This window comes from Sphaerodactylus townsendi, linkage group LG02 (genome assembly GCF_021028975.2).
Source record: "Sphaerodactylus townsendi isolate TG3544 linkage group LG02, MPM_Stown_v2.3, whole genome shotgun sequence".
Lineage (NCBI taxonomy): Eukaryota > Metazoa > Chordata > Lepidosauria > Squamata > Sphaerodactylidae > Sphaerodactylus > Sphaerodactylus townsendi.
Window position 1 is genome coordinate 20,137,912 of NC_059426.1, and position 12,896 is coordinate 20,150,807.

At 49.3% G+C, this 12,896-nt stretch overlaps 1 protein-coding gene across 1 annotated transcript in view; it reads right to left on the minus strand.

Moving 5' to 3' along the window:
- CDK15 (cyclin dependent kinase 15) overlaps window positions 1–12,896 on the minus strand; it is a 67,700-nt gene that overhangs the window by 36,603 nt on the left and 18,201 nt on the right. The window contains exons 7-10 of the mRNA XM_048484457.1: window positions 8,115–8,238; window positions 6,526–6,646; window positions 4,033–4,126; window positions 1,376–1,439 (exon numbers count right to left, since the gene is read on the minus strand). Coding sequence (XP_048340414.1) covers window positions 1,376–1,439; window positions 4,033–4,126; window positions 6,526–6,646; window positions 8,115–8,238 — 403 coding nt within the window. The remainder of the gene's footprint in view (window positions 1–1,375; window positions 1,440–4,032; window positions 4,127–6,525; window positions 6,647–8,114; window positions 8,239–12,896) is intronic.

A 12,896-nucleotide genomic window follows, 5' to 3' on the forward strand; every position in this document is an offset into this window, starting at 1 on the left:
CTCCCCCTTCCCCTGGCGGCACACGCACGCACACACACCCACCCCTCCCCACACTTACCTGTGTTCCTTTTCTTTTTGTAGTCCTTTTTGAGGCCGAAAAATGCGGCCTAGTTACAGTTCAGGGGGAAAACTGCCTGAGGAACTACAGTTCCCAGGAGACCTTGGGGCTCACAAGGTCTCCTGGGAAGTATAGTGCTCGTCGTCATGAGCAGCTTTCTCCTTGAACTATGCTCAACTAGGCCGCCAGCCTCAAAAGGACCACAAAGAAGTCCCTAAAGCGAAACGAAAATGTAATAGTGGGTAAGAATGGTGTGTGTGTGTGTCAGATGATGGGCCATGGGGAGGGGGTACAAGGGCAGGGCGCAGGAAAAAACACTCTGTGCACTGGGCGCAGTTTGGCCCAGCTACACCTCTGCAGGAAATGCACCCAGACTGCCCACGTGTATCCTTCTTGACTCCTTGCCTTGTGCAGTCCCTCACTGCCACTGTGTGTGGTTGTGTGGCAATCAGGTGGAAGGCTGGCCTTTTTCAAAAGGAAGCAGGAAGGAAAGAAGGGGCCACTGGATGAACTTTGGTGTCTAGTGGGAAGGCTGAGGCAGGAAGGAAGGAAGCTGAACAGGCAGTGGCATAAGGAACAGGAACCTGAGGAACCAACCCCTCTGAGGGAAGAGAAAAAAATGGCCATCAGCCCAACAGCATGATATCCTCGCAGGAGAAAACCAGCATAGAAGTGATTTCAAAAGGGGAACCTAAGAACTCTTTAAGGGGCTTTCCCCACTACAGAAGGGAGTTAAGGTCGACTCGGTTCCCTTCAGCGGAGGGCGATTCCAGGCTGTCCCCACAGCAACTGAGTTGGCCCCCTGGAACTGAGCTAAGTGGGCGGGATCATCTTGGTGCCTGTTTCGCTCCTCGATCGTGATTGGCGCTTGTGTTACGGCGGGAAATGGGAGCGTTCTTTTTTTTTTTTACAGTTTTTACAGTTTACAGTTACATGCACTTTCTGCCCGCCACGACTCTCCCGTTCTGCCCATGCCACAAAAGCGGCTCGTGATTGGTTGAACGGATGAGGTGTCGTTTCAATGCTTCCCACTTCGAGAGTGTAGTTCATTAAGCTTTCACGCACAAGGATGCTTCGCAGTTCCTGAGGGAGGAGACTGAGACAAAACAATGTTGGAGCTCGGTGGCAGTAGAAAGAAGGGGATTCACTTCCAAGCCCGAGACCTTAAGGTAGAAACCAGTTCAACTCTGTCAGTGGGGAAAGCCCCTAAGTGTCCTTAACTTTAGAACACCATGACGGATTTATTCCTGTGAAAGGCAGTTTCAATTAACATTCCTGGGCTGTTTGCACTTTGAAGTAGAAGCCGTCTGTTCATACCTGGGCTGTAGTGGTGAAGCTGTGAAACCCCAGGCCAAGTTTCCTCCGTTGGGACTCCCAGTACCTGTACAGAGCCAAGAAAGAAAAAAAGAAAGAAAAGAAACAAAAATCAATGTTGCCTCGAAAAACATGCATGCAGATACTATTCCAGTCCTGATTTTCTCCTGGAGAGGTACTCTAAAAGCTTTTTGTATTAGAGTAGCTTGGAATATAAATCCCCTTGACTGGCGGCTCTGACAGGTGCCGTTTCGAATAGATCTGCAACAGCCAAACCATCCCTCACTCTTATTTACAGCTAAGGTTCTCCCCTAGAGACCAAGACAGCAATGATGAGAGATTCTCTATAGCAGCAATTTCCCCCAAAATGATAGGCATTCTAAAGCCATGCGCTGCTGCGGCTGTGATCCCAGCCCCTGCTGTTAGGAGATGAAAAGGAATAGAGAGTAAACGAATCTTCTGACAGGTGTTCAAAAACAATTTGGGACACAATTCAAAGATGTACTGGGCCTCAGAAACGCTGCACCGTGATGAGGTGGTCTGAATCCACCATAGGACTCTGCCCCCAAGCAAACAAATGCTTGCTGGGGAAAATGAAATACCCCAAAGCAAGGTTTTTGCCACTGACTGAATACAAGGTACTCTTCCCTTTGGCACTAAAATCGCAGCTCTTGCATAATTCTATGTTGAGGTTGTTTCAACAAATGCTTATTGCAGCCCTGTGGATCTGTATTGACTGTAGCTTTGCCACCCGCCAGATTCCCAGACACAAAGCTCACTGAAGGACCTTGAACCAGTCACACTCCCTCTCTTAGGCTAATCTACCCCATAGGATTGTTGTGAGAGGATCAGTGGCATATTTGCCAAGGGATAGGGGTACCCTCTGTCCCTGGGCGCCACTGAGCTGGTCACGTGGGGGGTCACGTGCAAAATCGTCCCCCCCACATGACCAGGAAGTCCTGCTGCCTTGTCATTTTCTGGCGCCCTCGGCCCTGCTCGTGTTGTCATCGACATGGGTGGGGCCAAGGAAGCCAGAGGACCCCCCAAGCCTTGCCCCCCTCCCAACTGCCGGCTCCCCCAAGCTTCGCCCCCCCTCCCAGCTGCCGGCTCTGAGCCAGCAGTCCCTTCTGCCCTCCCCTCTGGGAAGGACAAAAGCAATTGGAAGGCCCTGTGCTGGGGCCATTGCTTTTATAAGCTCTGGGTGTGTGGCCCCGCCCCTTGGCCCCATCCCAGCACAGAGCCTTCCAGTTGCTTCTGTCCTCCCCAGAGGGGAGGGCAGAAGGGGCTGCTGGCTCTGAACCAGCAGCCAGGAGGGGGTGGAGCTAGGGGTGGGGCCAAGAGTGGGCCTCGCCCCAGGCATAGTGGGGGGGCGCCCAGAGAACAGATGTCTCCAGGCGCCATCTCTCCCTGGTACGCCTCTGAAGAGGACAAAGAAAAAAGGGGGAGATTACCCAATTCTCCTTGGGGGGGGAAGGTGGGGCAAAAATAGAAAGCATAGTAGATAAGCAATATGGAACTTTAAGCAAAGATTAAAACCAAACTACATGAGGGGATCTCATGATCTATATGATCTCATGTAATTTGGCCCTCAATGTTTTGAAAAATTGATCTAGTTTTTGATGGAGGCTTTTTTTTTAGTGTGTCACATACTGCTTGATTATTTTTAGATTTTTCATGCTTAATGGATATCAATGATATTCACTGGGGTCTGACTAATGTTTCTTATTGCTTAAGAAAGCAATAAATACATTTTAAAGTAATAGTTAAAAATATGAGCCTCTACAGACGCAGGGCGAATAACACTTTGATGTGACTACCAACAGGAATAAGGATGCTTCTTGGGATTGTTCTCGAGGAAGCACATAGTAATTGATGATGCCGAACAGTATCAGGCGCTCTTCTAGAGAAGCCACAATTCCACCTGATGCAGAATAACAAGACGTAAAACTTCTCTGTCCCTTCTTCAACTCACTGTCAATCCAACTGGTTTTAAATTTTAAATGAAACAAGACAGACATCAAAGTGAAGTCCCTTTGATTGATCTCAATGTTTAAAGGAAAGTTGCCAAATATAGATCAGCTTGTTGGATAAAAACCTAAACTTAACCCACTGTGTTGTAGGATTTCGATCAAATCCTTTTTTTCTGCTGGAACCAACTTCCATGATCACAATTTACCCCACAGAGCGTATGTGTGTGAGTGGGGCTGGGGGTTAGCTGACCCTTTAAGATGTAAATTATTTTTAATTTCACATTCTTGATGCATCATTATACTTACCTCCAGAGGTGGGATCCAGCAGGTTCTCACAGGTTCCCGAGAGTAGGTTACTAATTATTTGTGTGTGCCGAGAGGTGGTTACTAATTGGTGATTTTGCCACGTGATTTTTGCCTTAGTTACGCCCCTCCTCTCAGCAGTAGCGTGCAGAACTTGAAGCAGTCTAGCAGGAGGTGCACCGGCATGCGTGGCAGCCTGCGCCTGCGTGCATTCGTTTCCCGCCCAAGGACCGGCACAGCGGCTGCGTCCTTGCCACAGCCTTGCTCAGGAATGCTCCGCCCCCGGAATGACCGGTCACGCCCCCATCGTGCCCCGCCCCGCCACAGTTTGAATCCCACCACCATGGGGCCCTGTTACTAAAATTTTTGGATCCCACCACTGCTTACCTCCCAGATTTTCTCCAGCTGTTCAGAGACATTGCGAACCCCTGGAAACAGAGGCTGGCCCTGAAGCATCTCAACAAATATGCAGCCGGCTCCCCTGGAAGGGGAAAAAGGTATTCATTCACTCATTCATGCAATACAGATACTAAATATACAGAAATGCAAAACATACATATAGACAGAGCAAGAATAAAAAAAATGACATCCATATTTTCAATCAAAAGCAAGAAGTCTACATGAAATATAAAAAAAGATTACACATGGTAAGTGCCCATTTTGCCAGCTCAGTACAGGAGATGTGAATTTCCACAACTCTGTCTTAACTGGGATTCATTGACTTTCTGTAACGAACCAGTAAAGTCCAGTCAAAGGCAACCGTGTTAAGTTCTTTATTGAGCTGGCATTCTTAGTCAGACACAGGCAATGTGAGAACTAACCCCCAAATCTCAAACAGCCGCTTATACAGGGCATCAAATAAGCTCCCGCCAAAAGAAGATAAACAAGTCAGGTTCTCACATAGAATCTCACACAGACAGTTTCACACAGGCAAGCGAGCGAAAGCAAGATAACCAAAACAGTGAAATTCCCCTTCCCGGGCGTTTCGCCAGAACCTCCAGCAGGACCTTCTCCAAGGTTGAACAGCAACCTTTACACTTTCTCTTGTTACTCCCAGGATTTTGCTCTGATACTCTTCCATGGGATTTTCTTCTAGCCTTGAGGAGCAGAAGAACCCAGTGAGCAAAAATGAAATGAACCTTTCCATTTTCCTTTTGGTCAAAAAAGACCACAAACCCTCGGCAAATTTTAAAGTATGAATTTTTAAGGCAGAAAATATGCGCCCATTTGAAGAAGCGGAATTCCCAACAGCATTCATTGAAAATGCTGGGGGGAAGAATTAGGACTAATAACAGGAAACACTTCTTCACACAACGTGTGATTGGTGTTTGGAATATGCTGCCACAGGAGGTGGTGATGGCCACTAACCTGGATAGCTTTAAAAAGGGCTTGGACAGATTTATGGAGAAGTCGATCTATGGCTACCAATCTTGATCCTTCTTGATCTCAGATTGCAAATGCCTTAGCAGACCAGGTGCTCAGGAGCAGCAGCCGCAGAAGGCCATTGCTTTCACATCCTGCATGTGAGCTCCCAAAGGCACCTGGTGGGCCACTGCGAGGAGCAGAGTGCTGGACTAGATGGACTCTGGTCTGATCCAGCAGGCTAGTTCTTATGTTCTTATGAAGCGCGACCAGTGCTGAGGGCCATCCAAATTCCTGCTCTTGGTGACGGCGGAAAGTGCTGTCAAGCCACAACCAATTTAGGGTGACTCCATAGGATTTCTAAGGCAAGAGATAAACAGAGATGCTTTGCCATTGCCTGTCTCAGCATAGCAACACTAGACTACCTCAGCAGCCTCCCATCCAAATAGTAACCAGGGTTGACCCTGCTACTGAGATCTGAAAAAAACTGGGCTAGACTGGGCCATCCAGGATAGTGCAAGAGACAAACAAAGGTGGTTTGCCATTGCCCTCATCTGCGTAGCAACCCAGGGCTTCCATGGTGATCTCCCTTCCAAATACTAACCAGGGTCAACCTTCCTTCGCTTCCAAGATCTGACAAGATTGGGCTGAAAGCCAGCATGGTGTAGTGGTTAACAGCAGGTAGATTCTAATCTGGAGGACCGGGTTTGATTCCCCACTCCTCCACCTGAGTGGCAGAAGCTTATCTGGTGAACCAGGTGTGTTTCTACATTCCTACACCTTGGGATAGCCACAGTTCCCTCAGGACTCTCTCAGCTTCACCTACCTCACAAGGTGTCTGTTGTGGGGAGAGGAAGGGAAAGGAGCTTGTAAGCCACCTTGAATCTCCTTACAGGTGGGATATAAATCCAAACTCTTCTTCTTCTCTTCTATCCTGGGCAGGGGCGTACCTGCCAGAGGGACAGGGGGTATCCTCTGTCCCCGGGCGCTGTCCAGCAGGTCATGTGGGGGGGGGCCCCGCAAAATCAACCCACACACAGCGAAGCCTGCCGCAGGTCTGCTGGGAACCCCTTGAGTCAAGGGGCACTTTGGTGGGCTCGTGGCAGGATGCCAACCTGGCAGCCTCTGATAGAGGTGGGAGGGTGGCAGCCTGCCGAAGGTTGGCGGGTTTGTGGCAAGCTGCCGGCTGCTGGTCCGGCAGCCTCCAATAGAGGTGGGAGGGCGGCAGCCTGCTGCAGGCCTGCCGGGTGCCCCTTGTGGTAAGTGGGCTGCAGGGTGAAGGGCGGGGGGCACCCAGAGCAGGTGTTGCCCCCAGGTGCCATTTCCCCCCAATACGCCTCTGATCCTAGGGCAGCCAGGTCAGGGCTCCTCTCTTAGGGGTTAATTTAAAAAAGAGAGGCAATGGCTGCAAAGGAGCTGCTGCCCCACCATGCCTGTTTGTGTCGTCGTGGTCCTTGTGAGTTGGCCAGAAGGGGAGAAGTCCTTTCCACGGCTCAGCATGCCGACCCCACCACTCACCAGATATCCACCTCGGAAGAATAGTCGGTGGCTCCCATCAGCACGTCAGGAGGCCGATAGCCCAGCGTCACCACCTCGGCAGAGTAGGTCCGACCAGGAATGGACTTGGCGCGAGCAAGACCTGCCAGGAGAAGGGGACAAAACCAACCATCTTTACAGCCCGCACAACATTTTCATTCTGTGTCGCCCTCAGTAGCCTTTATGTATGTACGTATGTATGTATGTATGTTAAACACTTTTATGCTGCCTTTCCATCCGATCAGGGTTTCCAGGTGTGAACACAGAAACATTTGAATAATGGAAAACAACAATTGAGAACTACTAATTTATGAAATGATTCAATAAAGATACATGAACAATTAACACCAGGACAAGGGGGCTCCCCTGGGCCGAGCCAGATCCCATTGGATGGTTGTCCCTCCTTCCCTTTTTCTGGGTCCGGGTCAGCCCATTCTGGCTCCCAGTGGCCGGGGAGCGACTGTTAAAGCGGCCTGGGGCCTGAGCCCGGGTTCTGGCAGCTGGCAGCCTTTGGGTGTCACTTTCAGGCGCCGGACTGGAGCAAGTATCCTGGGTCCAGGCAGCTGCCCTCTTCTCTGGACCTCTTGGACTTCCCTGGTCAGCCTGTCCCCACAATTTGCCTCCCTTTCACTATCCCTGCATCTTTCTCATTCTCTCACTAGCTCTCTTCTTCTCCTCTCCATGCTTTTCCCCACTCCTCATTCTCCCTCTGCTGCCTTTTTATCCCTCCTGTCCCCTAGCCTCCGCCTCTACCTCCCCATTGGTCCACAGGCTGTCTGTCAGGCCCGACTGGGACCATGGACCCTCCTCCCTTCTGAATCCAGGGAGGGGTGGGGCAAGCATCCTCCTCTACCTGCGCCTATCCCGGTGCTTCCCTGCCGCAGCGAGCTGGGCTGGGCACTGGGGCCTGCAGGGAGATGCGGACTGTCACAGAGGATGGTGGCCTGGGCTTGTTGGAGCCCTGTGAGCCTGCCTGCTTCCCTGGTCGCCCAGGGCAGCCCCACCTACCTCACAAGGTGTCTGTTGTGGGAAGAGGGCGGGAAGGAGTTTGTAAGCCACTTTGAGACACCTTACGGAAGAGAAAGGTGAAGTATAAATCCAAACTCTCCTTCTCTCCTCCTAACCTGCCTCACAGGGTTGTTGTGATGGGAGAACCATATAAACTACCTTCAGCTCCTTGGCAGAAGACTGAGGTAAAAAATGTAGTCAACAGAGAGGAAAATTTTCATTTCAAGTGAACTAGTAACATCTTGCAAGAATCATTTAAATTCAATTATCTGTGAATCATTTAAATTATCTGTGTAATCACTTAAATTCAATTTTCTGTGTATTCTTTTACAGAAACAAAGGGAAAACTCCAAAGATGGGCTGCAGCAGGGGTGTCCAATTGGCCATGCCAGCAGGGGTTGATGGGAATTGTAGTCCATGGACATCTGAAGCACCAGAGTTGGACACCCCTGGGCTACAGGAACATTCCTCACACTCAACCCTTCGCCCACACTGCACATTCAATGAGAGAAAAGCTAGGGGCTTTCCATTTATGAGCATGCAGAAGCCTGGCTATGACTCACCAAAGTCGGCTAACTTGAGCTCTCCAAGGCAACTGAGGAGCAAGTTTGGAGGTTTCAGGTCCCGGTGAAGGATCTGGTGCCGATGGATATAAGCCAGGGCTCTCAGAAGTTGAAACATAAAGAGCTGGGGGTGGGGAAGAGAGAGGGAGAAACCAGACGGTTGAGATTAGTGATTGATCAGGAAAAAAGCCTCCGATATGAAAGAGAGAGGTAGGAAGGCGAGGGGGAAAACATCCTTAAACTTCCTCACGATCAACAGAACAGGTCAGAGAAGCAGATTGTTATTGGGCTGCTTTGTACTGGAACGAGTCAAAGGATTTTAAGCTCGGCTCCACTGGGACTTGGCCGCCTGTAGCTTCTCAATAGCATTCCAAACCTCTCTTTTTTAAAAGGAGCCAACCGATACTTCCAAACGTTCATAATAACTAGCAGCTCAGGCGGTCAACCTGGCTCAGAATGGAGTCCACCAGAGCCTCACGCGGCCTTTGAAGCATTTGCTTTATTTCGGGCAGAGTGCAGGTGGAGGCAGAGAGGCAGTCCCGCAGGACAGCAAGTCTACTCTCCCATGTCAGACCTCCTAAGTGAGAGAAAGAGAGAGATGCTGCATTCTCAAAATCCTTCAACTCAGCTTGTAGTTCTTCCTGTTTGCTTCTCTCTCTAGGAATCTGAAGTATTTCATAGAGACACACACCCTCCCTCTGGGTGTTTGGTCGCTACATGCTTTCCGAAAGATGTATTCGGGAGGGTCCTCTCTCTCTCTCGGAACAAATACTAATCAATTAAAAACAACAACACCAGAAACCGATATTCCTTTGCTGGTATTTGCCCAACCTTGGAAGAATTGTTTTCTATCTGCAGGTCAAAAGCAAACAAACAAACAAAGAGGCTGCAGAAAGAGGAGGTTTTCCGATTCCCACAACGTCGGAATATCTTAACGTGTAAAAGTCAGGCGCTTGGTTCTCTTAGAGATACAGGATGCCTGAGGGACATTTTCTGCAGAAATAATTGAAAGTGAAGGCCAAAATTCAAAGGGCTACATCTCCCACACTCTCCTGTGGCCTGTCAGATTCCACCTTTCAAAGGCAGTCCCCCCCCCCCCACAAATTCCCCCACAAAGGAGAGAGACTCTCCTGGGCAGCACTACATGAGGTTTAAAGGGTGGCCGCCTTTCGACGGAAAAGATCTGTAACCACCACTTTTATTTGTTCAATTGTTTATTAAAACATTTATATTCTGCCTTTCCTTATAGTTCGAGGTGGCTCGCAATCATACCGGAACACATTTTAATTGTTTTAGAGTTGGGTTGTAACTTTTTAAAAAATTGAAGGAAAATGCATCTGGGTTACCCTTCTGTTGAAAATGGCCACGGAACCTAAAACACCCAGAGCAGAAGTTTCAAGGCATCCACTTGCAACTAAAATGGACTGAGGCATTCAAGTTCAAAAGGCAAATGTGTAGCTACCAGAGCATTATGGGAGTTATGGCTGAGGACTTCCACAGTGCCACCGGTTCTTGGTTGTATGCAGTGGTGGGATCCAAAAATTTTAATAACAGGTTCCGATGGTGGTGGGATTCAAACAGTGGCGCCGCCGCACACACGCAACTCCAGTCCCTATTGGGCAGGGAGGTTGCTTTAGTAACCCCTTCTCGGCACTCAGAAAAAATTAGTAACTACTTCTAGAGAAGTGGTGAGAACTGGTTGGATCCCACCTCTGGTTGTATGGTGTAATACAAGTATGTAATACAAGTGTAATACAAGTCATGTCTGAGGAAGGAGCTAGATGTTATTTCAGAAAATATACCTCCCAACTTCCCAGTGGGCAGGGCTGGGGCGGTGTTCTACACACTCAGCATGATTACATCACTTCTAGGTTGATGTGGAAGAGTCGATATTATGCTGGGGACGATTTCCATATAGTTTGGGGGGGGGGGAGAGAGAGTACTAGAGCTTCCCCATATTGAGGTTGCCTATTCTGTGTAAATAGAAGTGAGACAATTATCACTCTAGGTGTCTAGATCGCTCCCAATTTTCCTCAAAATTGTGCTTCCATCCATCCATCCACCAACCAACCAACTGAGAATTGGTGACCATCCCAGAATTGGTGGCTATCCCACTGAATTGGCAGGCAATTGGCAGGAAACTGAGAACCCTATTGAGGTGTAGGGCCAACTTCCAGGGAGACCTTGAACAGTGACCAGAATGTTGACTGAGTAAAGCAGTGCTCCAAAAATTCCTTGGGGGGGAGTTGCGTATCACTGGAGCAGCCAACAAGTTGCTCCAATAGCACGTTGACCTAGAAGCCAGCAGCCTCCAAGCTGGGGTCTCTGAGCTAAAACACTCTCCTCAGCTGGAAGCCCTTGAGGATCCTCTACTTAGCTCCCAAATCCCAGAGACAAAACACCCAACCTTGGCCTGGACTCCCGGATCTGTGTTGATTGGATTGCCCTTGTTTGGACTCTATGCTCATAAGTTGGAACTATTGGAGTTGACCTAGAACTGAACTTTGACTATGGACTGCGTGTGCAGGTGACATGGAGCCTGGGACAAGCAGCTAGGCCTGTGCAGAAAACAAGGACTCCATTAGCTTTTTGGAGACTATCCAAAGTACCCCAGTGTCTGATGCTGGCTGCTTCCGCACTAGCAGTGCAATTTGAAACAGAGGTACTTTCCACCCCACAAGGAAAGTACAGGCTTGTGTAGTTTCCCTGTTGCTGCTAATGCAGCACAGTGACAACTAGGCTTCCACACAGCAGGTTTCCTTGGTAGGTTTAAAAAAATCAATGATTTAATAGTGCTATAACGATACTAGCAGTAAAGTCCATTGTACAAACAAATACAACGAGCTCGAGAAAACTGTTGGTGGGTTAACGGTGCCAACTGAGGCGGCCAACCCCTCCTGCTTTTCCTCCCCCCCCCCCCACCGTGGTCCCATGTCACCAGTTCATCCTCATCCTCTTCCTGGATGTCTGCATCAACATTCAAGGGGTAGTGGCCGCCGAAGGGTTGATGGCGACCCATCCTGCCTCTTCTCCCACCCATTGGCCCTGTGTCACCATCCCCCTCCTCTTTCTCCTCCTTTCCTGGACGCCTGTATCGCCATGTAACAGGCAATAGCGCACTTGCGGCTACCAGCAGTTACAACCCTCCCATAGGAAGCAGCCGACGCCTGTGTCTGCTCCATCTCAGGCAGCTGCAGTTGGTACAGTGACTATAATTATTCAGCAGTGGAGGGGAAGGGCGAGCATGCGAGAGAGTGAGTAACCACCATACTCCGCTGTTTTGTTTGTGTTGTTTTTCACCTGTTCTATGTAAGCTCTGTCCCCAAGCCGTGTGTGCGTGGTGATTGGCTGGAAGTGAATCGTGCATGGTGACTGGCTGGAAATGAGTTGCCACCACCATTATATAATAGGATACTGTTACACTAAAATATGTGTCTGGTTCTCTCAGTTCCCAGCATTCATTTTTTTTAAAAAAGAGTGACTCATTTTGTTCCAGAGATATGCTTTTTTTATAATGAAAACTGGGAACTCAGACAACCTGATGCATACTTTAGTATGATGATAAATGATATAACGCTAATTTCCAATTAAAAAGAAAATCCTTGGCAGCAAGGAGACAACATGGTGGAGAGGGAGTGCTATGCATGAGTGGCCAGGAAAATCTTTTCCACCCACATGACGGCCACCCAGGACTTGCTGAGATGGTTTCCAACATTTTGGAGCAAAGCATGTTTGAGTATGGTTGGACAAATGCGAGGGAAACCTCTGGCGGTGCACAGATGCACCACAATACTGTGAAGAAACATGGGGAAAAAAGTTCCCAACAGCATCAGACTTGGGGCAAACAGACTGTACAGGAACACCAAGAGCGACTTCCTTCTAAGCCTGCCGACGCCACTGAACTTAGAAGAGTATTATTTTGCTCCGGACTGCATTTTAAGACCCTTAAGCATTGTTTGTCTTTCTCTGTCAGATGCCAGTGGAAACGAAAGGGAGGGTAATATGGCATGATATCTTCCACAAAAATCCAACAATACATTAACCTTTTTTTATTTGAGTAGCTACTATTGGAACAAAAAATTCTTAAGTCCAACCATCTATCCAATGCAGCATTCTGGCTCTGGGAACCTAATCTTTGCATACTGAAGAATCATAGAGTTGGAAGAGACCTCAAGGGCCATCAAGTCCAACCCCCTGCCATCGGGAACACACAATCAAAACACTCCCGATATATGTTCATCCAGCCTCTGTTTTAAAACCTCCAAAGAAGGAAGCTCCACCACTCTCCGAGGCAGTGAATTCCATTGTCAAACTGTCCTGACTGTGAGGCCCTTTCCGCACGGGCCTAATACAGCGCTCTGGGGACGGCAAAAACGCTTCCAAAGCGAGGTTTATGGAAAACGGCGGCTTCCAGCCACTGCCGTGCGAACGACCTACCTGCTCTGCGACCATCCGGCGCATTGCCGAGGCCTGGGGACATGCCCCCCTGCCCTGCTACGCTGGAGCGGTCGTGCAGGGCAGGGGGGCATGTCCCCTGGCCTCGGCGACGCGCCAGATGGTCACAGAGCAGGTAGGTTGATCGGACGACAGCGCTCCATGCAAACGATCCCGGGGGGGTTGGGTCGGCGTCATGTATGCCAACCCAACCCACATGGTGGTCGTGCGGAAACGGCCTCAGAAAACTCTTCCTAATGTTTAAGTGGAATCTCTTTTCCTGCACCTTGAATCCATTACTCCGGGTCCTAGTCTCTGAGGCAGCAGAAAACAAGCTTGCTCCCTCTT